The following is a 26,545-nucleotide window of genomic DNA, read 5'->3' on the forward strand; positions in this document are numbered from 1 at the left end:
CATTTAGTTTTTTTGACATGTTTTGTTTTGACATCTATTTTTTTTTTTTACATTTACTTGTTTTTTCATTCAATATAATTTGTTTTGTCTTGCATATGAGTGGAGCGGTGAGAATCTCAGCTCATCGCTCACGGAACTGTTCACCCCTCCGCTCCCCCGCTCAAAGCTACTTCAGGCTGCTCCGCTCATTATCGCTCAACGAGGTTTGCTTCGCGCTCCGCTCAAATCGCCCCCCGCTTGCTCCAAAAAAGGAAAAAAATGTATATCACTTTTAGCTTAGACCACAGCCTTACCTCCTAAAGAACTAATGAGCATCAACAACATTTTTCAAATAGAAATGTTTTTATTTCAAATTACAAATTAGGCCTGTGTAAGAAGGAATATAGCCTACACAAAAAGTCCTGTCAATTTAAACGAATAAATGGGCCTAATAATAAAAATAAAAATAATATAAACAAAAATATACATAAAAGTTTTAAAAGTAAATTAACTATTAGGCCAGAATTTTGATAAGTGAACTTTTGCGCAACGCGCACGATTAAAATTTAAATTGGCTCATATCCATTGTACACACAAACTGCTGTAAAATTAAACGAATAAATGGGCCTAATAATATAAATATTATTACGGACGACACAAATTAAATAAAACGAACCATTAGGCCTACTTGAATGACAAAACGAATTTGATTGAATATTACGCTATATTTAATTTACACTTTGTTACAAGTTACCGTATTCAATTTGCTAACCTTTTGCTTTCTTCCCAGCGTGTTCACGTAGCACACTTTCATGTTTTCAAGAGATGTGTCTTTTTAGATTCCAAAATGTATCTTTAATAACTGAAACGATGTCTCCACATTCGTTTTCTTGTACCACATTATCATTGTTAGTTAGTTTTATATTAATAGTACACCTGTATGACTTCTCATTTTCCTTTTTGTAGTACTTTTTGAACTCCATTATTGAGCCGAGTTTTGACTGAAAATAGTCTATATGATTTTGTTTCTATACATCTATTTTTTTCTGCTTTGTTTTTGTTTTCTTGTCTTTTTTGTAAATATATTAAAAGTAAAAAAACAAAACAAGCTGTGACTTCAACTGCTGGTGTGTGAATATGTTGTTGTGTTTGTCAACAGAGCAACAGTACATCAGTGATATACTGCAGTACATCGAACACGGGGATCCTCAGATCAGAGGAGCCACTGCCATCCTGTGTGGGGCTTTAATCCAAGCTATCCAGCTCAAGACACGCTACAACACGGAGACATGGCTGTCCCAAATCCACTCGGTCACAGGTTAGAACTACAGCTACGGCTCGATCAAATGATTTACAAAATCTAAGGCTTGTCTTCACATTCTCTGTCTTTCTGTTTTCTCAGGAAACTCTGTGACAATCGAAAACGTTGTTCCTCTGCTGCAGCGAAGTCTAAAAGATGAATCTTCAGTCACGTGTAAAATGGCCTGTGCTGCTGTTAGGGTGAGAATATACTGTACATAAACATATAAAGAATGCTAGTTTATGCTTGTCTGTCAGTTTTGGAAGATTATAATTATATTGAGTGCGTTTACTCAACCACAGCACTGTATCATGGCATTGTGCAATGGCAGTCTCAGTGAACTTGGCCTCCAACTGCTCATTGATCTGTTGACCCTGAAGGACTGCTCTTATTGGCTGGTTCGCACTGAGCTCTTAGAGACGCTTGCTGAGATAGATTTCCGGTGAGAGGACACAAACTTTACTTAGTACTATTTGATTGAATATCAAATCACGTTTTGATAAAATCTTTTATTAGGCACATATATGTGTAATGACTGTATATAACTGCTGAACGTAATCTGAATGTTAAAATCGCCTGCTTTTTTTGTGTTTGTCAGGTTAGTAAGCTTTTTGGAGAGAAAAACTGAGAAGTTGCACAAAGGAGAGCATCACTACACTGGGGTATGTCATCTCTCTTTATCTCTTTTCTCAATTTAAGATGGATTCATTTGTCATGTTTTATTTATCTAGTACAAAATAATAAAAATTATTTTCATCATTTACTCGCCTTTATGTTGTTTTCATAGGGCTTTCTTTCGTAAATTAATTTCTGAACAATATACTGATCACTTTTTGTTTTAGACAAAATCATCACAAAACATTATCTAACACACTTTACCCCATATCCAAATGCTTAATGTAATAATTCATGGATCATCTTTTTCTAAACTGTTATATGATTTTTTTTATGATTTTATATATTGGCATATATATATAATAAATATGATTGTACCTGAGATGTAATTTTGAACTGCAAAAAAAGCTGCACTTCCTGAATATATTTTTGTAATGAACAGTATTTTTTATTTATATTATATAACATATGTTTTAATGCTGTCAAGTCGATTAATCGCATCTAACATAAGTTTGTTTACGTAATATATGTGTGTGTACATATATTATTAAATTTATATATATATATATGTCTGTCTGTGTGTCCGTGTATGTATATATACACACACACACATATATATATATATATATGATATACATATATATAAATAAATAAATAAATAAATATATATGCCCACATATTATGTAAACACAAACTTTTATGTTAGATGATTTGACAGCACTAATATATTTATAAAATATTTTACAGTATAATTAATATAAAATTGTAATTTTTATATTATCAGTTGTTGAGGCTGCAGGACAGAGTTCTGAATGATGTTGTGCTTTTTCTACTGGGCGATGATGACCCACGTGTGAGACATGTGGCAGCAAACACCATCGGCAGGTATTTACACGTTTAATCTCGCAGTTACACATTACAAATCTCACACTCTGATTTTGATCGATCTCTCTCATCAGGTTGGTGCCCAGGTTGTTCTACGACTGTGACCAGGCTCAAACAGACCCGGTTGTGGCAATAGCACGAGATCAGAGCAGTGTGTACCTGCAGCTGCTAATGCACGAGACCCAGCCTCCATCACAGTTCACTGTCAGCACCATCACACGGTACACTAAAGACATACTCCATTTACATGACACCAGTGTTGTGTTTAAAGGGATAGTTCACCAAAAAATCATAATTTACTAACCCTCAAATTGTTCCAAACCTGTAAACATTTCCTTGTTCTGCTGAACAAAGAAAGATATTTTAAAGAAAGTTTGTAACCAGGCCGCTTTGGGGCACCATTGACTTACATAGTAGAAAAAAAAATGTTCTGAATGTTCAACAGAACTGTATACAGGTTTGGAACAACATGGGGGTGAGTAAATGATGACAATTTTCATTTTTGGGTGAACTATCCCTTTAATTAATGTTTAACTGGCAGCTTTCATTTGCTTGTTTTTTTGAAAGAAAGAAATACTGTTATATATTAAAGGTATAGTGGAGGATTTTCTTTTTCCGGGTGGATCATCAAGACTATTGGTCCTCCTAGTTGTCAATCATTCTGGTTATCTGTTTACGTAAGGCCGTCATACGTGCTCGTTGTAGTTTTCGCTTTCTGCGCATGCGCACTTTCAGGTGTATATGTGTGGTGAGCTACGGTTTCAGCCATTCATTGAAGCTCGCCGTTCTCACCGGGTTTTTTCAAAATGTCTGAGAGTCGCAAGAGAAAAAGTGTCTACGAACTGTATGACAAGAAGATAAAGGCCTCTGAAGAAAGAAACAAGACCAGAGTGTTTTGGGGAGAATATTTCACACGCTGGCGTGCGCTAAAAGTACAGGTTGGGCTTCCCACTGATGCCTCAGTCGCGAAGTTTCTACTCGACAGGTAAAGTTTGGCATGCTATTTGGAGAAATCCATTTAAAATCACTGATAGTAAATGTTAATGTAAGCTATGATTAGCGATGGCGAGTCTGACATAGTGGAAAAAGTGCAAATCTTCTATTGGAAAGTAGGCTTGTATGAGCCATGCCGACAGCAACTTGTAAACAGAGCGTGCACGAGGAGAACTAGGCTCGTGCATGCTCTCTCGTGCACACGTTTAATAGGCGTTCCCTCTCGGGAGCAGGTAGAGTGTTGCGCATGTGCATTTTTTCAAAAAGTGGAGAGGGCGGTTCTTTTCTAAAATTCGGGAAGATCCTCCACTATACCTTTAAGGGCACATTAAATTCTAATTAATTTCAAATGAATGTGGTTCTTTTAAACTTTCTATTAATCAAAGAATCCTGAAAAAAATTATTATGGTTTCCACAAACATACTAGGCAACACAACCATTTTATATACAACTATAGTAATAAGAAGAAATGTTTCTTGGGTTGATATATTATAATAGAAAACAGTTGTTTTAAATTGTAATAATATTTCACAATATTACTGTTTTACTGTATTTTTATCAAATATATGCAGCCTCGGTTAGCATAAGAGACTTTTTTCAAAAGCATTACTGACCTAACAAACGTTTGAATGGTAGTGTACTTGGCTTTAATCTTATTCTTTATATGATCTGTTTTATTGCAGAACATACCGTGGCTACAATCTGTGTCAGAACGCACCAGATGTTACCGTAGAGAACAACCTCTCTCGGGTCATCACTGCCATCTCTCATGCCCTCACCTCCTCCACTTCCAGAGCCATGACTGTGAGTGCCTCAACTCTGACCTTTTAAGTACATTTGATTTAAAGGCCACCCTGTTTTATATTTAAAAAAATAATATATATTTAATATATAACTGTCTCTAAATACCAAGACTGTTGTTTTAGAGGATCATAATTTATATTTCTTATATTCCATATGTTCTTATGTTCCGTATGGTTGGAAATAGTTCAGTTTGGTGTTGCAGAAATAACTTTATGTATTATGAGTGGTCTTATTTGAACCTAATGTCTAATCTCTTTACTTAATGTCATCTCTCCAGTTTGGCTGTTGTGAGGCTCTATTCCTTTTGTCCAGCACGTTCCCAGTGTCCACCTGGAGCACAGGCTGGCACTGTGGCTTTGTGAGCTCTTCTGTCTTTCATCTCAACCGCTCCAGCCAGTACCGCAGCCGAGGACGCTCCTTTAGGTACACACTCACAAAATAAACTGAACCTTAGGGCAATAATGTCTTCCTTCAGGACCAAGAATAAAACCTGCTTATATTTGATGTCTTGATCTTGATGTTTTATCTGTCTGTTTCACTCTGCAAAGGTATAAATGAGCTCTTTTTCTTTAGTCTCTCTCAGTCTGGCAGTAGTGAGGAAGTGCGCAGGTCTCTGACGGTTGGCGTGGCCGGTATAGTTTTGTCTCTCCTCTCCTCTGCTTGGTTCCCTCTTGATCTCTCCGCCCATCAGTCTGCTCTTCTACTGGCTGGAAACCTTCTTGCTGGTATAAACTTATTTAGATTAGATTAGCCACAGTTTAACCCGCCTGGGCTGTTCAAAAATAGTCACACTTCGGCTGTTCACTGTCATTTTTGAGAAGAGTGTAACTTTTTTTGTTTAATGAAATGAAATGAATCTTCCCTGAAGAAGTAACAATAAAATGATGTATTATATATTATATATTCTATAAATATACATTTATAAATAAATTCTATGTTGAAATTATTCTGGATTCTAGGCAAATTTTAGGTTAGAGAAGTTTTAAGTGGGATTTTAGGTTATTCAGATCTTATTTACCCCCTTAAGCTGTGAAAAACTTGTGCCCTCCATTGTCTGTTGGGGGTCTTTTTTGACCCGGAACAGTAAAAGTGTAATTTGTTTTTATGAAATGATATAAAACTAATTTCCCTTATGTAGTAACAATAGAAGTATGCATATATAATTAATTTGGTCTAATTTGCATGCAGATTTCTCAATTTCACTGTTATTAAGCAAATAAACAAACATTTGGAACTTTACTACAGTAAGAATCTATGCTTCTGTAAGTGAATCTTTTTAACTCTGGATGTTTCGTAGTCTAACTCTTTTATTTCTGTGTGTTTGTTCAGCATTGTGGCTTATATGTAGATTTTATTCAACACATCGAAAAAAAGTTCTCTGCATTATGGTCTTTCTCATTAGTTTCCTGTGGTCAGTCAATTTTGACTGCGACCAGCCAAGATGCGACTTTTTTATATCCACTCATTAGTTAGAAAAAGTCATCAAGTTTTGAACCTCACTGATTACAGAAACTTAATTTTTTTTATAACATAAACAAAAATAAAATCTGCCAAAAATTAGCCTAGGAGGGTTAAGTGTGATTTTTATACCGTTTATCCAAAGCTGATAGACGTATCACCTGTGGAGCACACATTTTTTTTGTATTATTATTATTTTTTTTACATCTATTTGAATTTAAAATGTTGTCTGCCTGTTTTTGAAGCTATTGCACCAAAGTGCATGAAGAGTCCATGGGCAGGTGAGGAGGAGTCTAACCCCACCCCCTCTAAGGTGGAGGAGGCGTGGCCTGCTCTTAACGACCGCTCTCTGGTTGTTATGGTGGAGCAGCTGTTCTCGCACCTGCTGAAGATCCTCAACATCTGTGCCCATGTGCTGGATGACACGCCCCCAGGCCCTGCAGTCAAGGTAAAAATGCATTCAATAGAGTCTGATTATAATAATGCTATAAATGCACAACACATCAGTAATATTTCATATTTTCTCACTATATTAAAAGCTTCATTATTTCTGTTAATCCTTCCTGCCAGGCTACTTTACCATCATTGGCCAACACTCCCTCTCTCAGTCCAATCAGAAGGAAGGGTAAAGAGAAGGAGATGACGGAGCCAAGCAACACCCCCATGAGCCCAAAGAAAGGAGGAGAAACCAGCACAGGTACAGTCACACCTATAGAGCCACCTGTTGAAACCATACAGATGAATTATATTGCTTTGAGTACACAAGGAAAATCGATCTCATTGTGTGGTTCATTATTTAATAATTTACGGTTGTCTTGCACTGTGTTTTCATACAGGCAGAGCAGCAGACAGCACCGCAATAGCAGCAGTTAACAAGTCCACCACTATGGGCAGCTTTTATCACCTTCCTCCTTATCTGAAGCTTTATGATGCACTGAGAGCTACACACGCTAACTACAAAGTAAGTCTGCAGTCATAAGCATTTTCATTTGTCTTTTATAGAGATACGCGGATGGGGTATTACTCATCATCCGCACCAATGTTTTTTGACCAAATTTCAAAGCTGCACCCGCCCGCCATCCGCTGATTGTTGTGCGGTCTATGGATGATGCAGTGCTCTGCTGATGCGAGCCGCAAGAAAGCCCTTGTCTGTTCTAGAAAGGATGCAGCAAAGATATTTAATGCTAATGTATGAAGCATAGGCCTACGCTGTGTTTCATTCATTTGCGATGAGATGAGCTCTAGTTCACAATGCAATGCAAGTGAACTCGGCGCACCGGCGCCTCCATGTCACGATTATTATATTGTCTGCTATTTTGCTTTTTATTTATTAAATACATGCAATTGGTTGTTGAAACATTTATTAAAATTAAGATACAATTTGTACAAAACGAAATTCGCTTTAAAGAAAGGCTTTCTATAAAGCAAAACTTAATGATGATTTACAAAAACTTCATTAAGTGGTTTATTATTGCAAATGTTTATTGCTAATGTTTATTATTGCAAATGTTTTTCATTTGTTTATTAAATCTCATAATGATGGCACATCACTATATCATAGTCATAGCTTTTATTTCTATTTCAAATGATTGGCGGTCGGTCAGGGGGTACTAGGCAAAGAATCAAATACAGTTGGAAACGACGTAGACCATTAATAACACAGACTGTTAACAATTGTTTTTAATTAGTATTTAAACATTCTCTATGATGAAAAATGTTTGTAAAAAATATTTTAATAACACGGTTTTGGCGGTTATAGAGTTCTAATGATGGTGTTCAACTATAACCGTCGGTCTCACGGTTATATACTAACCGTCACACCCCTAGATCTCTTTTGGAAAGTGTTTAAACAATGTTTATCATGCTTGTTCGATGAACCATAAACAATTATTGGACATGCACATGTGGAACAGTCCTTAAGACACTAACAGTTTACAGGTGGTAGACAATAAAAGTCATAGTTCCAATAATTTAGGACACTAAAGAGACCCATCTACTGACTCTGAAAAAAACGTAAGGAAAAACGCTCTGTTCACCTGTGTGAACATGGCATAGACCTGCTGCAGGAGGCATGAGAACTGCAGATGTGGCCAGAGCAATAAACTGCAATGTCCGTAATGTAAGACGCCAAAGACAGTGCAACATGGAGACTGGGAGGACAGCTTGCAGTGCCAAACCACATATGTACCCCCAGACATGTTCGAGATCTCACAGCAAGAATGGGCAAATATGGCTCAGTCCATGAGGATGAGATGCTCTGTAGTACTTAAAGGGATAGTTCACTCAAAAATGAAAATTATTCCATGATTTACTCACCCTGAAGTCATCCTAGGTGTATATGACATTCTTCTTTCAGACGAATACAATCAGACTCTTCCAAGCTTTATAATGGCAGTGAATGGCCGTTTCTGTTTTGAAGTCCATAAAAGTGCATCTATCCATCATAAAAGTGCTCCACATTGCTCTGGGTGGTTAATAAAGGCCTTCTGAAGCGATGCGTTTGTGTAAGAAAAATACCCATGTTTAAAACTTTATAAACTATAAATACTGGCTTCCGACAGACGGCCTTACGCATTGATTTGCGGTGGAAGACTAACCCCTGACCCGACGCACAACGTAATGTCGGGAGGGTTTATATAGAATAAGAGCTACAGTTTGTTGCACAGCCCTATGTGTTTAAACCGCAAGAGGTGTCTAAGCTTACGATTCTCCTACATCCTACGTCATACATGCGTCATGGGTTACTCTTGTGGCGCAAGTCGACTTGCGTAGTATGCGTAAGGTTGTCTGGCGGAAGCTAGTTATTTTACGTTATAAAGTTATAATATGGGTATTTTTCGTACAACAAAGCATCGCTTCCCTTCAGAAGGCCTATATTAACCTTCTGTACTCAATACTCAGTACTCAATTCGAAATGTCTGTCCCTACTGGATTTATCTTGCTTACAGTGTTTGTTTTCTTTTCCAAGGTCACATTAGACCTTCACAACACCAATGAGAAGTTTGGGGGTTTCCTGAGGTCAGCGCTTGATGTCCTTTCACAGCTGCTTGAGTTGACCACCCTGCATGATATTGGCAAAGTATGATGTCAAAGCCTAATTATATCTTGTCAATGAACAAAGTATGATATCTGAACAAAAGTAAAATTAAGAACAAACTTTCCCCCTGTATTTATCTGTCTAGTCTGTTGAAGAGATCCTGGGTTACCTCAAGTCCTGTTTCTCACGGGAACCTACTATGGCCACAGTGTGTGTTCAGCAGGTTAGACGTGCGCATTTCTAACTCTTCTGTTTTAAACCATGAATTTCCGGGGTTTCACCGTTTGCTCTTTGCTTACAGCTTTTGAAGTCGTTATTTGGGACCAATCTTGCATCTCAGTATGAGGGGGCCTCATCTCACCCATGTCGGTCCCAGGGCAAGGCCCTGCGGCTTGGCTCGACCAGCGTCAGACCCGGCCTCTACCATTACTGCTTCATGGCCCCTTACACTCACTTTACCCAGGCCCTCGCAGACGCCAGCCTCAGAAACATGGTGCAAGCCGAACAAGAACAGGACGCCTCTGGGTGAGTGAGAGAGTGTTTGTGAACAACATTTCCTCATAGAGATTTATCTGTAGATATAAAGAGGCCCATTATGAGTACACATGTCCTTTCTGTGATCCTATAGGTGGTTTGATGTCATGCAAAAAGTCTCCAATCAACTGAGGTCAAGTATCACCAATGTCACCCGCCATCGAGGAGACAAGGTAAATTACCCGATAATATGTGACTATAATAATAAAAAAACTAAAAATATCCCAAAATTTTAAAGATGTTGACTGACATAATTATATATTTATTGTGGTAGATGAGGAATATATTAAAATGGATATATTTTGGGTGTCGTGCATTTGTTGAAGGTTTTTTTTTTTTCGTTATTTGATGGGTCTGTTTGTTTGATTAGGTATTGTTTAGTTAACAGTAGTTCCATATTATTGTTATTTTTATTATTTATTAGTAGTCGTTGTTGTAGGCTATATGGTTTTATTATTTGTTGCTTATTTATTTAATGATTTTTTACAATGTTTTGGGTATGTGTATACCACCAGTCGAATGTCCCATCTGGTACAGTAAATTTATTTTAAATCAATACCTTGCAGTGCTATTTTATTATTACTTGTGTCCTATTATTGTAATTATTCATATTTTCATTTTAGTAATTTTATGATGTACTTTTGTCATTTTTATTAGGTTTTTTATATTTCTATTTCGCTTTAATTTTAAAATGTAAAATTTTATCTTAAACTTTTTATAACTTTTTAAGTTTCTAAGTTGAAGTTTTTATCTATTTTTATCTATTTTTGTTTTATTTTTATTTTTATTTAAGCTTTATTTTAATTACCAATTTTTTTTTTTTTTTTTTTTACAATTACAACATCTTGACCCCTCACTACAGTAAAAGTGGCTAATAGTTGACTCGTTGTGTGTGTTTCAGAATGCCATTCATAATCACATCCGTTTGTTTGAGCCGCTGGTGATTAAAGCTCTGAAGCAGTACACCACCAGCACCTCTGTGGGCCTGCAAAGACAGGTGCTGGACCTGCTGTCCCAACTTGTGCAGCTCCGGGTCAACTACTGTTTGCTTGATTCAGACCAGGCGAGTAACCTTTAACCTGTGGATCAAACTTCCATTTTTCTCCACTAATTGAGAATCAAAACAAATCTTGGTATTATTTTATTTTTATATTATACTTGCACAGTGCTAATATTTTACTACCCTGTGTTTGTTTCAGGTGTTCATTGGGTTCGTTCTGAAGCAGTTTGAGTATATTGAAGTGGGGCAGTTCAAGTAAGACCTTGTGACATAGTCATACCAACATACATTACCATACAAAAGTTTGGGGTTATAAGATTTTTAATGTTTTTGAAAGAAGTCTGTTCTGAGCAGAAAGGCTGCATCAGAAATGCACTAAAAACATTAATGATATAGTGAAATGTTATTACAATTTAAAAGAACTGCATTTTAAAATGTAACTTATTGCTGTGATGGCAACGCTGAATTTTCAGCAGCCATTACTTCAGTTTTCAGTGTCACATGATCCTTCAAAAATGATTCTAATATGCTGATTTGCTCAGGTAACATTTTTTATTATTATTATTATTATTATTATCAATGTTGAAAACACGTGCTGCTTAATGTGTTTTTGGAAACATTATACACTTGAAGTTTCTATTCATTAAAGATTCCTCAAAAAAAAAGAAAGAACAGCAATTTTTTGTAATATTATAAATGTCTTTTTTCGATCATTTTAATGTGCCCAATAAATGCATTAATTTAAAAACAAAAACAAAAACAAATATTACTTACCCCAAACTTTTGAACAGTAGTGTACATTCAATTGCACATGCTCAGATTTGCTAATATTTATTAGTTTTCACTAAACCAATGTTTTCTTTCATGTAGGGACTCTGAAGAGATTGTGCCCAACATTTTCTTCTTCCTGGTTCTGCTGTCCTATGAGCGCTACCACTCCAAACAGATCATCAGCATCCCAAAGATCATTCAGCTGTGTGACGGCATCATGGCCAGTGGCAGGAAGGCAGTAACACATGGTGTGTAGAATCACAACACACATATATATATTCACATCCTCAAGCAGAATATGTAACAACTGTAAACCAAAAACCCATTTTAGACAATTTTTTAAAACCATGTTTCCATATATCCTTATTTTCTAATACTGAACAGACAGTTACATTTTCAACTTTCTTTAGTGTGTCATTTTACTGTTTTAGCATGAAAGAGGTCTGCAAAGTTACAAAGCACAAAGTCCACTCCAATGGGAGTTATTTCTATATCATTAATCACTGTTTCTGAACTCCCTGAAACGCTTTGATTTCTTGAGTTTTCTTCCGAGAACGTACATGTCACATTATTCCTCATTCAAATAATTTCCGCCCCAAAGTATATGCAAAATATTGAGGGTGATGCCTGGTTGATTTGTGTTAGTAGTGTGTTGTCGCCATGTCTAGAGACGTTGTTGTTTCCACCCTGCTTCTAACTCTGTTATGGTAAGGGTCATGACGTTTCCGAAACACGCTCAAAGCGGTTGACCAATCACAACACACTTATCCAGTCGACCAATCAGAGCGGATTGTGTTTTTCGAAAGGACGGGCTTTATAGTTACAGGAACTAAACAGAGCGTTACTGACAGACTGGGAAGAGAGGTGTTGCAACAATGTAGAACGTGGACATTTTTTTAACATTCATGCATGAAAACCTATTCTAATAGACCGCAAAAACAAAATCAAGACTTTGTAAAAGGGCATAATAGGTCTTCCTTAAACAAACTACATATTTTTATTCAGAAATGGTTGCATATCATGTAAAATTAGCTTTTATCTAATCAGTTGAAAAAGTTATCCTCCTCTTCATTTCTCAGCAATCCCTGCACTGCAGCCCATAGTGCACGACCTCTTTGTGCTGAGAGGCTCCAATAAAGCAGATGCAGGAAAAGAGCTGGAAACTCAAAAGGAAGTGGTGGTGTCCATGTTGCTACGCCTCGTACAACACCATCAGGTAACACCCCGTTTTGGTGTGTGTGTTTGTTTTGGAAAAACGTACTCTTTACATTCATGGATTTGTGTGTAAAATCATGCATGTTTGTGTTTGTAGGTGCTGGAGATGTTTATTCTGATCCTACAGCAATGCCATAAAGAAAATGAAGATAAGTGGAAGAGGCTTTCACGACAGATCGCTGACATCATCCTGCCAATGATCGGCAAACAGCAAGTGCGGCTCTGTTTCGACTTTGTGTCTTGATAGCATTCCGTTTTCAAGCACCAGATTCATCTCAGATTCCGAATTCAAGCTAACGAACAGTTTTTAAGTAAATGCACTTTACATATTTGCTTCTGTGTGCTTGACAGATGCACCTGGACTCCCATGAGGCATTGGGCGTGTTAAACACACTGTTTGAGACAGTGGCTCCCTCCTCTCTGCGGCCTGTGGACATGCTACTGAAGAGCATGTTCATCACACCATCTACCCTCGTGAGAATCAGTCACATATTACTTTCCTGATGTTATAGATATTATTATAAGCTGAATAGGATGAAGAGTGGCGGTCGAAAAGCAAGTAAATGTAAACTTTGTTGGCAAAAGGGTTCATTGTCTATTGTCAATAGTGTAGTGATGCATGAAGCACATCTCACAAAGAATTCACTTTCAAACCAAGCAGCTTTCTATTTGTAATCCCAGTGAATTCTTGTGACAAACTTGCCTAAGGAAATTTGCACCCTCATTCCAAATTCTCAATTGTGTGGATTCTTACTGAAATGAAAAATATTTTCTGAACTATGGTAATTCTGACTGCATATTAAGTCTCAAGTCTTATTTATTTATATAGCCCTTTATGCTACATTGTAGGCCAAAGGACTGAACATCCAAGAGATTGTAAAATAAAAATAAAATAAAATAAAATAAGTAAAATAAAATAAAAATACATGAAATACATGACATACAATGACAAGGTCAAGAATTAAAAGCCACAGAGTAAAGATACGTTTTGAGATTAACCCTGTATCTTGTGTCCCTGTTCTTTTCTGTAGGCATCAGTGGGTACGGGGCAGTTGTGGGTGTCTGGGATTCTCGCCATCCTGCGTGTTCTAATCTCGCAGTCCACAGAGGACATCATTCTGTCTCGTATTCAGGAGCTTTCACTGTCCCCATACCTCCTCTCCTGTCCCACCATCCGTCGGCTGTGTGACGATGACTCCTCCCCTCCTGAAGCTCCGCCTGCTAACATGGAAGACTCCAATGAAGAGCCGCAGCGTTTTCCTCCTGAGGAAACATTTGCTAGGTAATTGTTGGTTGCTGTCTATTAAATTCAGTCTGTGATTGTGGCAAAACAAATGCATGCTACGGCACTGCTAAATATGAATGATTAATTTGATAAAAAAAATGTAATGTATTTCCTGAAAAGTAAATCCGAGAAAATATTGCTAGGTTTTTGAACACATTTTAAATATATTTATTTAATGCATGGTTAGTTTCCAACAGCGGCTGTGTGCGGGACACCCTTAGCACCTCAGCTAGGGTGCAAAATTAACTTTAGTTAACAACTGCCAAGTGCAAAATGCGAGGCATTGGCGAGTATATAAAACGGTGTTATTTGTAGGTAACATTTTTATTAAATCGAACAGTGCATGGTTGTGAAAACGTTACATGGCTTGGTGCAATTATCAAATTGCAAAAGCTGCAATTTAAAGATATGACAGCCCTGCATTTTGAAAAAAAGAAAAATTTGCTGATTTGCAAAAACAGCCTAATATTACCTATTTTGATGATGCTGAGTTTGAAAATATCAATATCAATATTCAAAATGTATCATTTAACTTACAATGTGCAAAGGAGTGGAAAATATGTTCAAATACTCCATTTAATGTCAACGAACTTTAAATAAACACAAGTTTATTAAATATACAAACCTTATTCACAAAATCTGTATTTTTCTGATGCTGTTTGGATGTAGTAAAAACACCCACAAATGTATCATAAATCATATGGGTAAGGTTTGCATTTTCTTCTGTCACTGGCCATAATTCTAACCTTGAAATCAGGATTAGGCATAATGTCGTAAATATGAAATTGCCTGGCTCAGAGAAAGATAGAGTCATGTCTTTTCGGGTGATAATGGGATAATACAAGACTTTTTCAAATGGTTGTTGAAAGCAAAAATGCTACGAAATGCACATCATATTTTGTGAGAAAGTATGACATGCTAGAGCAAAACACACTATTTTTTAAATCACCACCCCAACATTTTGGATTTCATTCGTCTAATAAAATGCAGGGCGGCTTCTTCATTCATTTATAATTTTTATAATCTAAATTATATTACAATAATATATTAAATAATAGGAGTGATAATAATAATTGTTGTTGTTGTTGTATAGTCATATTTCCACTTTTGTCTTTAGTTGATTACTTTCCTATAAGATTAGCTGAATAAAGCTAGAACATTTTCTATGTATTACAATATTACACAGAAAATAGTCAGCATAACAACAAGACAAATGCAGCAACCATATTAATAATTATGAATCTCTTTTTATTTGTCAGGTTCTTATTGCAGTTGGTGGGGGTGTTGCTGGATGATATCGCCACGAAGCAGGTGAAAGTTGACATGAGCGAGCAGCAGCACACGTTCTACTGTCAGCAGCTGGGCACACTGCTCATGTGTTTGATCCACATTTTCAAATCAGGTATGCACACCCACAGAGCCCACATCTCATATGTCTCAACTCATAAACAGGACCCTTTACCAGCTTAGCATACTTCATGATCTCAGTAAAGGGCAAAATCGTTCCTCTTGGTTTGAATGATCACATTATTTCCCGTAAACCTACCAGGAATGTTCCGGCGGATCACGGCAGCGGGCAGCCGGCTGCTGAAGGCGGAGGGGGGGGAAGGGGGTCATTTTTATACCCTGGAGGGTCTGAACAGCCTGGTGCTCCAGCTCATCACCACGCACCCATCTCTGGTCCTGCTCTGGTGTCAGGTCCTTCTCATCATCAACTACACCAACTGCACCTGGTGGTCCGAGGTGCATCAGACTCCCAAGTAAGACTACATACCAGCAGTGTAAATTAGGTTTACACTGTTACAACCAGCCTAAGCAAAATTCTTGGTAGTTTTAGGAAATCAAATGCTGTTTGTAATGGCAAATAATGGCCTTTCACTGGTTGCAAGTGATTATATTTATATGCTGGTTATATTCGCTTTGTAACAATAAGATTCCAGCGACAAGCAATTTGTCTGTACAGACCAGATGCGACACTACTACAAGACCTGACAAAATCAGAAAAAAAAAAAAAACATAAAAAAAAAAACGGCCAATCAGAAGAGCATGTGGGCACTCTCTCTGCAAGTGCAAAATGGATATGTGCATAATCAAATTAATACAGAAGACTGCGCGTTAGTAATGTGCGCCTATAGGCGGGTCCACAACGCGCGTACACTCTGCTTATTAAACACACAGGGATGCACAGCAGCACACAAACATGCCAAATATTTAAAATAAAAGGATTACAATGTAAAAGATTATTATTGTGTACATAAAGATATGGTGGAATCCGGCTTGTCCCGTAGATGGTCTGCTTGCGCACTTTTACCTCGCGCACGAGCAGATCCGTTCGGTCTTTCCACTATCAAATTCCGTCATGTAAATAGCGAATCTGCCATGGTGCGAGCGCAACTGGCTTTTAAAGGGAATGGGAGATGAGACTCTGATTGGTTTATTGCACGTAAATCCCAAAACACACCCATTACTCATTATGAGAATAGGGACAACCCTTTTAGACCATGCGCCGGCGCACCGACCATTTTTCCGGTTGTTAAACTAGCAAAAGTGGATTCGGACACGCCCTACTTGAACTTACGCTGTGCGCTTTAGACCATGCACTTAGATCGTTAAAATAGGGCCCATTGTGTGATTGAAACAGTCTTTGTGATAAATACACTTGTTTATTCACTATACACAGTTTGGAAGTTCTTATTATTATTAGTTCTTGTTATTTTTAATATCTGAGGTGAATTATTCATTGTCACTCTCCATATGGCTATAAAAGTGACATTATATTAAATGTAATAAATCACATAAACGGTACCTGAGATTAACATTGTCATACTTTGTATGTTGTTGTTCCAGCCATAAAGTCGCATAAATAGATACCATTTTTAAAATAGAATCCCCTGTTGCTCGTAGTGTATCTGGTTAGGACAAAAACTCTGATTAACATGGAAAAGATACCTTTTATCACGTCACGGTGTTGTGTCGCTTCTGGTTAGGACACGGTGTAAGAGGCAAAGAAATCAAATCATGTTTTCATCACTCCATTAGGAGGAACAGTCTATCCAGCACTAAGCTGCTGAGCCCGCACTCATCTGGAGAGGAGGAGAGGCCAGAGGGGAAGCTTGCTGTGTGTAACAGAGAGATTGTCCGACGAGGAGCCCTTATCCTCTTCTGTGATTATGTGGTGAGATTTCTCAAGCTTTTTTAAAGCTATGTCCGAGCTCCTAAGGAGTTTTATTTTACTTACCATAACCGCTCCATCCCCTAGCCTTGCTGGGCCACTAATACTGATAAACCGGTTAATTACCTGTTAATAAAACAAAATGTTAATTAGCACTAAACTGCACACATTACTAAAGATTATTTTTGAACATATGTTAACTCTGAAGCCACCTTGGTAGCACCCCCAAGAACCCACATTACTGTTTTTAACATACTTTTCTCTACAAGGACACATTGAATTGTTCAAAAGTGACAGTAAAGGTATTTGTAATATTACAGGCCAATATATATATCCAATATCGGCTGATACTGATAATAAAAAAAAAACTATGTGGTACCATATATCATACAGTACATCTGTTTGCCAACCATACCATTCATAACACAAAAATTCTTTGTATTTTATCCTCTCAGTGTCAGAACCTGCATGACTCTGAGCATCTGACGTGGCTGACGGTGAATCATGTGAGCGATCTGATCAGTCTTTCCCATGAGCCTCCAGTGCAGGATCTCATCAGTGCTGTGCACCGAAATTCAGCAGCCAGCGGACTCTTCATACAGGCCATACAATCACGCTGCGACAACCTTTCTACTGTATGTATATGCACGCTCACCGCATCTTTTTCATTTCGTGCTGTGCTTATCTTTTCAGCCACTTATGTATTAAATGTGTAAATGTGCAGCCGGTGATGCTGAAGAAGACCCTGCAGTGTCTGGAGGGCATTCATCTAAGTCAGTCTGGGGCTCTGCTCATGCTATACGTAGACAAACTACTCAACACGCCGTTCCGTGTGCTGGCTCGCATGGTGGACACACTCGCCTGCAGACGTGTGGAGATGCTGCTTGCCGAGACCCTGCAGGTAAAACACTTCCACACACACACAATAATGACTCACTACCAGTTTATTTCACTTTCTGTGCCATTTGTTGTAATAAACAGTTAATAACTAAACCTAAAATCAATGCAACTAAAACACAAAAACTAAATCGAATTAAAATGAAAGAGTTTGATGCATCTCCAAGTGGATCGTTTACCACTGTAAAAGACTGAGAGAATTGACGAGTGAACAACCATCTATATTGAGTGATTTTGTACTATGGCAACTAGAGTAATTTGGCTCCTAAATTATTGTTTTTAGGATCCAGTTTCTTCCTAGTAATCTTTTAGTTAGAATCAAGATATCTTCTTTTGTCTAACTTGATCAAATACCACTAAATTAACGTTTATTAACCGTTCTGACTCTAAGGCCCCTCATTGTCAAAGACAATATTTGAAGGCCCCCAAATATATTTTTGGTGCTAATGCTGTAATGACAAAGCTGCTTATTTTCAGACTTTTCTATTTACAGAAACTAGAAGCAGTTTAATTTAGTTTTAATTATTTAATTACTTAAATAAATATTATGAATTACATTTATGATAATATAAATTAATTACTTAAAATTATGTATAATTAAAATAACTATGTATAATTGTGTGATTTTAAAATAATGTCATTTAAAATTAAATTCCAGAATTCCAGAAGATCCAATAACTCATTATTACCAATGAATTTACGTGACCTTTCTAGTCAGTTTTGATTACAATGGTTTAAAGGGTTAGTTCACCCAAAACAATTGTCATCATTTACTCATCCTTATGTTCCAAACCTGTATGAATTTCTTTGTTCTGCTGAACACAAAAGATGATATTTTGAAAAATATGAGTAATCAGACAGATGATGGCCCCCATTGACTTCCACAGTATGGAAAGAAAAATGCTATGGAAGTCAGTGTTTGGTTACCGACATCCTTCAAAATATCTTCTTTTGTGTTCAGCAGCAGAAAGAAATTCATACAGGTTTGGAACAACTTGAGGGTGAGTAAATGATGACAGAATTTTTGAGTGAACTATCCATTTAAACCATCTTGCGTTTGAGATGATGAAACCACCCCTGATTGAGAACCACTGCACTAAATGATTATTGAGAATTATGTTTTCTCCTCCTACTGTAGAATAGTATCGCTCAGCTACCACTGGAGGAGCTGGACAGGATTCAGCAGTACCTGCAGACCAGTGGCCTTGCGCAAAGGTAAGGCGGCTTGCAGTTTCCTGTCTCATCGATCTGTTTGTTTTGTCGCTGTTTATGAAAATCTCCCAATCCTGCTTTTTAAAATGATTGTCTCTCTCTTATGTCAGGCATCAGCGGTTCTTCTCCCTGCTGGACAGGTTCAGAGCCACAGTTGCTGAAGATACCACAAGCCCCGTCGCCCCCATTACCACACACCCACTGGATGGGGACCCGCCCCCTCCCCCTGAAAACGTGGAACCCAATAAGGTATGACTTACAACGGTGGTTGTAAGCTGAAAACATCTTAGCTAAAACATAACATTATTGCTATTTTGTGTGTGTATTGCAGGAGTGGTATGTTGCTCTGGTGAAATCTCAGTGTTGTTTGAGAGGTGAAGGAGCTCTGTATGAAACTACTGAGCTGCTGACAAAACTTCCCCAATCTGACCTAAACACAATCATGACCTGCAAGGTAAAGGCCAAAAACATGCATCTCTCTCTTTTTTTTCTTTTAACTCAAACAGACACTGATGTTGTATTATTGTATTTGCAGGACTTCAACCTGTGTCTGCTGGCATCATGTCTGAGTGTTGGGGCGCAGAGGGTATGTAAGGATCATGGGGTGGTTTTATTTGACACTGCTCAAGAGGTGGCCTTTGAGAGATTGGCTGGTGTCGTAGAGCTCCTCCCCTCGCCTCATCAGCCCCTCCTTCCCTCCGCTAAGACGTGCGCGGACTACTTGCAGAAGCTCAATCAAGTATACGGTGAGTCAAAATCAGAATTAAGCTTATTTTCTGCAAATTAAAAGCCTGTTCACACACAAAAAAATAAATTAGTTTGGCTGAATCAGGGGTTCCTAAACTTTCTTTTTTTAAATATTTCTTTCAAATTATTTTTTTAATGACACAAAAGTGTTGAAAATTATGCAAATGTGTAAATAAAGTTAAGCTATTACACATTGCATTACCATTACCACTCACAGAAAACACAAAATCACGAGGTGCTTGCGTGTAAATGAACACAGCGCCGCGCTTCACTCTGAAACATGTAGCACAACAGAATACTTATTTAAATCACAGCCTTTGATTTGACTATTGCACTAAGCTACATTGCGATTTCAGATTTTATTATTTTATTTGTTTTAATTTTACATTCACTTCAATTAAATATTAGCTGTTCATCAACTAACAAACCCCCAGCAATTCCCTCATGAACCCCTGTTTGGGAAACCCTCAGCTAAATGACAAGCAAATCCCCTCCTGTACATTAGGTGGTGCTGATCAACATACAAATGTCTACGGTACTGTAATCAAGACAAGGGGTATTTTGTTTAGCATTGCTGTGGTTACTGCAAAATTCCCATTCTTCTATTTGTGTTATCTCATGGTTTTGATGGCGTTATTGTTATTATTCCAACATGGTGAAAATATAGTAATAATAAATAACGAGTAGGTGTGTCTAAACTTTCGTAGGTGTAAGTACATGGGAATTATCCTTTGTGGCCAATGCTGTAAATTATGGTGAAGTTGTAATGAACACACAGTCATTGCATGTGTTTATGTGTGTGTTGCAGGTGAGCCTGGGTTTTATCAGACAGTGTTGAGTCTGTGTGGCGTGTTGAGTCAGTACCTGCTGTCTCTGTCCAAATTGCCATCCTCACTACACATTCCCAAAGACAGAGAGACACTTATTACCACCTTCAGCACCCTCGCTATAGAGGTAAGACTGATGCATCCTTCCCAAATAAAATGATTTTATGGGGAACATTCTGGTAGTTGACCGATATGGATCATTTGATGGCAGATGCCAATATCTTGGCGAGCGGGATGGCCCATTGCCAATACAAAGTTGATTCAGGCCTATATGGTATCACAATACTTAATTTAAAGATAGTAAATAACACATGGCGCTGCTAGGCAAGTTATATTTACTAAACTTGAAATAAATAATTTGAAAATAAATAACAATAAACAAATATATACATGGATATCTTCTTATGTAATCCTATTATAGTCTTATTATAATTTTTCTTACAAATAAAGATAAAAACACTGTCCACTAACAGCACACAATAAGTCTGTGTACACTAGTAATAGACAGAGTCAGTAAACTAATGTAGAGGGAGAATGAATCTAGCAAAGTTTTTATTATATTTAATTTAATGTACATTTATTACACTATATTTTTTGTTATTAAATTACATATTTAAATTAGTGTTTCTAATATAATGGCTTAGGGGGTGATGGCAAATTTGACATCGTTCTCCTGTTCTGACCAACATTATAAATCTATCGCTAATTTTTCCCTCTTTTGTAGAGTCATAGAAAGTCTATCGTAGATTGTTTTTCTTTTGTTATTGGAGCAAATGGGAATGCAAAAATAATTTTTGCTGTGGTCTCCCGTTCACCACTATAGAAGTTTTCCCGAGTATGACGACTTTCGCTTCTGAGAACCCCAGAAATGGGTCCATGGGAGCTCCGGGGTGACTGCACTCAGGCGATGCTTTTCTCAGTGCTGTCAAAATAAAAGTCCATGCACTGTCAAAATAACATTTTGACATGTATTGACCCAAAAAAACCAAAAACGTATTGGCTGATATGTAAAAAATATCAGCTGATATATCAATATTTGTGATATATTGACATTGATTGAAAGATGATAAAATGGTAATATTTTAGAAAGATGTAGCGGCATATCTATAAATACCACTCAGCTCATGTTTCTCTTTCTGTTTCTATAGGTGGTGGTTTGGCGTTTGCTGCAGGATCAGCTGCCTCTGAGTGTGGACATGCAGATGAGTCTGTCGTGTCTGTGTCTGGCTCTCCAGCAGCCGGCGGTGTGGACACACTTTGCCTCTCACTCCTACCTCACACACACCTGCTCAATCATCCAATGTATACAGCTCCTCATCCATGCAGGTTTGTGTTACAAAGCTCTAGGGAACGAACACAAAGACTACGATATACAAAGATAGTGCATTCATATTACTTATGAATGGGAGAAAGTGCAACGCGCAATAAGTCTTGCCTTCTAAATAAAAGATTGCCGATTGGTAAAACAAATGACAGCGATTCGCCTGTGTCTATTAAATCTTTGACAAAATCACACCAGAACATTCAAATCTCCATTGCCGCTGACCCAGAGAATGCCGTTATCAGGTATAGGTATGAAATAAAACAGTCTTTTCAAGCACTTTTTTTATTTCTGTGTTGTAAATATTCAAATTATCACAGAAGTACTGGGATAAAAATGTATATTTGGGATATAAACACTGATGTCTACGGAAGTGATCAAAATAGAGCAAATCATCTTTGGAAAGTGACTTGACGCTAGACGACAGTAGATGGCGACGAGTGTTTAAAAAATAATTTGCCACTGAATTATTCTTTCAAGAGATTTGTTCAAAAAGGCTGATTCATCGAGTCATTTAAAAAAAAAAATAATTCATTAAAATGAAATAAACATTTTAAATAGATTGCAGCAACAGACATTTTGTCAGAACCTAAATTACATTTTATTTTGTTTAGTTGTCTGTTCAGAATCATGGGAAAATCGTGATCTCTATTTGAAACAAAAAAACGGCGAATCTCAATTTATCCATAATCGTGCAGCTCAACTTAAAGGAGCTGTATGTAAGAAATGTATTTCAATTAATCATAAAATGGCCCTGATATGTCACTAGACATTAAGAAATCATGTTCATTTCAAATGCTTATATCACTGACAACAGTAGTCCGGCCAGGATATTGTCATTTAAAAAGTGAAGTTGCAGCCCTCAACTGATGTTGATGTTGTCATGTTGTGTTTTGGCCTGAAGCGCCACCCTCCAGCTATCTACCAATCATGAAGTCAGTAGTGTTTCGGCATCCGGGTTGCCAGCTCAGCTCTAGTTAGCTGCAGCTACAAACGTTCCTGCTGGATCCTGCAGCCTATCTGGCAACCTCGAGTCAGGGGGGAGGGGGAGGGGGTACACCGCTCTACAGTAATTTGAAAGTGATTTGCAGTACCAGTTTTGGCCACAATCTTACATACGGCTCCTTTAAACCTAATAAAAATGCAACTGAAATTGATATTCATTTTGTAATTATGATTATGTGTGTGTGTTACGCAGTCTCTGTTGGTCCTGGTGACCAACTTCTGAGGCCGGAGCGGAAAACATCAAACACAGAGCAGTCAGAAGACCAGTTGGACTCTGCAGACAGTGAGTCAATGCACACGTTACACACATTGATCAATTATGACCACAACGACAAGCGTTAATGATTCTGTAATTTTCAGACCAGCGTGAATGGCGGTGTTGTGAGATCATGGCTGAGCTGGTTGAAGGTCTACAGAGTGTGTTGGCTCTGGGTCACCATAGAAACAAGAACATCCCAGCATTCCTAACACCCACCCTACAGAACGTCATCATCAGCCTGGCCAGGCTTCCCCTTGTGAACAGCTACACCCGAATCCCACCATTGGTGAGAGAGTGATTGAGTGTGTATTCATACATTGTGTGCAAGTGTGTTTAAAACTGTATGAAAATATTCATGTGTTTGAATGAACAGGTCTGGAAGCTGGGCTGGTCCCCCAGGCCGAGTGGAGATTTTGGCACAGCATTGCCAGAGATCCCTGTGGAGTTCCTGCAGGAGAAAGATGTCTTCAGAGAGTTCCTCTACCGCATTAACACTCTGGGTATGACATGAGAGACTCATTTCAGAGTTGTTTGTCTATTTAAAAGTGGTCATGAAATGGGATTTTGAGTTACCTTACAGAATTTGGGAAGCAGATGTAGAGGAAAAATTAAATATATACATTACCGGTCAAAAGTTTGGAAATATTACTATTTTTAATGTTTTTTTTTTTTTTTTTAGTATCTTATGCTCATCAAGCCTGCATTTATTTGATCAAAAATACAGAAAACAAAACAGTTATATTGTGAAATATTATTACAATTTAAAACAAAAAAATTCTATTTGAATATACTTTAAAATATAATTTATTTCTCTGATGCAAAGCTGAATTTTCAGCATCATTACTCCAGTCTTCAGTGTCAGTGATCCTTCAGAAATCATTCTAATATGCAGATTTATTGTCAATGTTGGAAAAAGTTGTGCTGCTTAATATTCTTTTATAACCTGTGATACTTTTTTCAGGATTCTTTGATAAAAAAAAGAGCAGCATTTATTATTATATACACACACATGTGATTTATATATATATCACATGTGTGTGTATATAATGTATACATATATATATGTATGTGTGTATATATATGGATGGATGGATGGATGGATGGATATGAAATTAGTTGGCTAGGTGTTTCCTGCAGTTATTTAACGAAAGTTAGATGAGAATTATGCTTTATGATCTATCATTGTGTGTTGACATCAGGCAAACCTCATGTATAGTCCAGCCTTTTGTGTATAGTACATGATTATTGAACCGCTTGATTTGCTCTTGCGGTCTCCTTGCAGGCTGGAGTAGTCGGACACAGTTTGAGGAGACGTGGGCCACTCTTTTGGGGGTGCTGGTCACTCAGCCAATCACGATGGACCAAGAGGAGGAAACCCAGCAAGAGGTAAATCATTGAATTTTTGCCAAAAAGACTGGAAGCACTCGTCCAGGTTTGGGAGACTGTGTGTGACAGATGAGACGTGTCTGTTTGTGGCGCAGGAGGATCTGGAGAGGACTCAGATAAATGTACTGGCGGTTCAGGCCATCACCTCTCTAGTGCTGAGTGCCATGACTCTGCCCACAGCAGGAAATCCAGCCGTTAGCTGCCTCGAACAGCAACCCCGCAACAAAATCCTTAAAGCTCTGGACACCAGGTATGTACACACTTATTATATCGTACTTGTTCTTCTAGGTTTAGAAGTGGATAAGAAGTTTGGGTGTTTTGTAGGTTTGGTCGTAAGCTGAGTGTGATTAGAGGTATGGTTGAGCGTGAGATTCAGGCCATGGTGTCAAAGAGAGACAACATTGCCACACACTTCCCCTATCAAGCCTGGGACCCTGTGCCCTCTTTATCATCTTCAACGGCAGGTAAGTGGTCAGCTAAAGATCCTGTTGAGATGCAAAATGTATTTTTTGTTGTATTCATGACGTTTGCGTATGCGTGTATATCTGCATATTCAGGCACCCTCATCAGCCATGAGAAACTCCTGCTGCAGATTAACACCGAGAGGGAGATGGGCAACATGGACTACAAACTGGGTCAAGTTAGTAAACTGACTACTTTGAAACACTTCACTTCATCATTCAGCATTTATTGAAAGGATAGTTCATAATATGGCCTCTTTAATTATTCCAAACTTTTGACCGTGTATGTGTGGATAATAGCCTAAATTAAATCTGTTCATCATATAACGTGATAGTGTCTCTTCAGAAGACTTAGATTAAATCACTTGATTACTTGTACGATGTCTTTATAATCTTTTAGAAGTGTCAAAGTTTTGGTTGGGTGGACTTTCAATGAATGAAGAAAAATAATAAGAGAATATTGAAAAATATCTTAATTTGGGTTTTAAAAGAAGAAAGTCTTATGGGTTCAGAAGAACGTGAGCACAGAATTTTCATTTTGTGGGTGAACTTACCCTTTAAGGGTTATATCTGCATGTTACTAACAATGTACGACAACAATGCAGGTGTCGATTCACTCAGTGTGGTTGGGTAATAACATCACCCCTCTGAGGGAGGAGGAGTGGGGTGAGGATGAGGAAGATGAGACGGATGCTCCAGCACCTGCCTCACCACCATTATCACCAATCAACTCCAGGTGAGACTTACAGAGTTACTGGCAAAACAAGCTCCTTAAAACTAGCATCCTCCAGACTTCACACCCTGCATTGTCTTTCCACTGGCCCTTTCCAGGAAGCACCGTGCAGGGGTTGACATCCACTCCTGCTCTCAGTTCCTCCTGGAGCTCTACAGCCAGTGGATCCTCCCTGGAAGCCCCAGCAGCAGGAAGACTCCTGTTGTGCTAATCAGTGAGGTTGTCAGATCGGTGAGTGCATGCTTAGATGTTTTCATAGCGATCCATCAGCCTTTTTATGCTATATAGTGCAGGTGTTCTCAATCCTTTTGACTCAATTGACCCCAATTATCCAAGTTAGAATTGTGAGATAAAAAGTCGCAATTACCTTTTATATTTTTTAATCTGTGGTGGAAACAATCTTCCATAAAAAAGCCTTTGACAGTTTGAAAAGTGTTTTAATGATTTATCCTTGGACAATCTATGTTCTCTATGTGTCTCTTTAAGCTGCTGGCAGTGTCTGATCTGTTCACCGAGAGGAATCAGTTTGATATGATGTTCTCCACCCTGACTGAGCTGCAGAAAGTCCATCCACCAGAAGATGAGATCCTCAGCCAGTACCTTGTGCCAGCTATCTGCAAAGCAGCCGCAGTGCTTGGCATGGTGAGTG

At 37.9% G+C, this 26,545-nt stretch overlaps 1 protein-coding gene across 4 annotated transcripts in view; it reads left to right on the forward strand.

The window, feature by feature from the left end:
* Positions 1–26,545, forward strand: part of htt (huntingtin) — a 48,122-nt gene that overhangs the window by 15,192 nt on the left and 6,385 nt on the right. For all 4 annotated transcript variants that reach the window (XM_084093955.1, XM_084093957.1, XM_084093956.1 and 1 more), the window contains exons 16-59: positions 1,139–1,297; positions 1,382–1,479; positions 1,582–1,721; positions 1,878–1,941; positions 2,679–2,779; positions 2,854–3,000; positions 4,456–4,576; positions 4,854–4,999; positions 5,150–5,301; positions 6,280–6,482; positions 6,605–6,731; positions 6,871–6,995; positions 9,003–9,113; positions 9,217–9,294; positions 9,373–9,596; positions 9,700–9,778; positions 10,507–10,668; positions 10,805–10,860; positions 11,476–11,624; positions 12,456–12,592; positions 12,689–12,805; positions 12,943–13,065; positions 13,623–13,873; positions 15,136–15,278; positions 15,426–15,636; positions 16,916–17,051; positions 17,504–17,683; positions 17,773–17,949; positions 19,084–19,160; positions 19,268–19,406; positions 19,489–19,611; positions 19,693–19,903; positions 20,713–20,858; positions 21,880–22,057; positions 23,251–23,340; positions 23,418–23,602; positions 23,690–23,816; positions 24,599–24,702; positions 24,798–24,952; positions 25,027–25,166; positions 25,260–25,342; positions 25,769–25,899; positions 25,995–26,127; positions 26,383–26,538. In XM_084093955.1, coding sequence (XP_083950081.1) covers positions 1,139–1,297; positions 1,382–1,479; positions 1,582–1,721; positions 1,878–1,941; positions 2,679–2,779; positions 2,854–3,000; positions 4,456–4,576; positions 4,854–4,999; positions 5,150–5,301; positions 6,280–6,482; positions 6,605–6,731; positions 6,871–6,995; positions 9,003–9,113; positions 9,217–9,294; positions 9,373–9,596; positions 9,700–9,778; positions 10,507–10,668; positions 10,805–10,860; positions 11,476–11,624; positions 12,456–12,592; positions 12,689–12,805; positions 12,943–13,065; positions 13,623–13,873; positions 15,136–15,278; positions 15,426–15,636; positions 16,916–17,051; positions 17,504–17,683; positions 17,773–17,949; positions 19,084–19,160; positions 19,268–19,406; positions 19,489–19,611; positions 19,693–19,903; positions 20,713–20,858; positions 21,880–22,057; positions 23,251–23,340; positions 23,418–23,602; positions 23,690–23,816; positions 24,599–24,702; positions 24,798–24,952; positions 25,027–25,166; positions 25,260–25,342; positions 25,769–25,899; positions 25,995–26,127; positions 26,383–26,538 — 6,095 coding nt within the window. The remainder of the gene's footprint in view (positions 1–1,138; positions 1,298–1,381; positions 1,480–1,581; positions 1,722–1,877; positions 1,942–2,678; positions 2,780–2,853; positions 3,001–4,455; positions 4,577–4,853; positions 5,000–5,149; positions 5,302–6,279; positions 6,483–6,604; positions 6,732–6,870; positions 6,996–9,002; positions 9,114–9,216; positions 9,295–9,372; positions 9,597–9,699; positions 9,779–10,506; positions 10,669–10,804; positions 10,861–11,475; positions 11,625–12,455; positions 12,593–12,688; positions 12,806–12,942; positions 13,066–13,622; positions 13,874–15,135; positions 15,279–15,425; positions 15,637–16,915; positions 17,052–17,503; positions 17,684–17,772; positions 17,950–19,083; positions 19,161–19,267; positions 19,407–19,488; positions 19,612–19,692; positions 19,904–20,712; positions 20,859–21,879; positions 22,058–23,250; positions 23,341–23,417; positions 23,603–23,689; positions 23,817–24,598; positions 24,703–24,797; positions 24,953–25,026; positions 25,167–25,259; positions 25,343–25,768; positions 25,900–25,994; positions 26,128–26,382; positions 26,539–26,545) is intronic.

This window comes from Abramis brama, assembly GCF_963993115.1.
Source record: "Abramis brama genome assembly, chromosome: 2".
NCBI lineage: Eukaryota > Metazoa > Chordata > Actinopteri > Cypriniformes > Leuciscidae > Abramis > Abramis brama.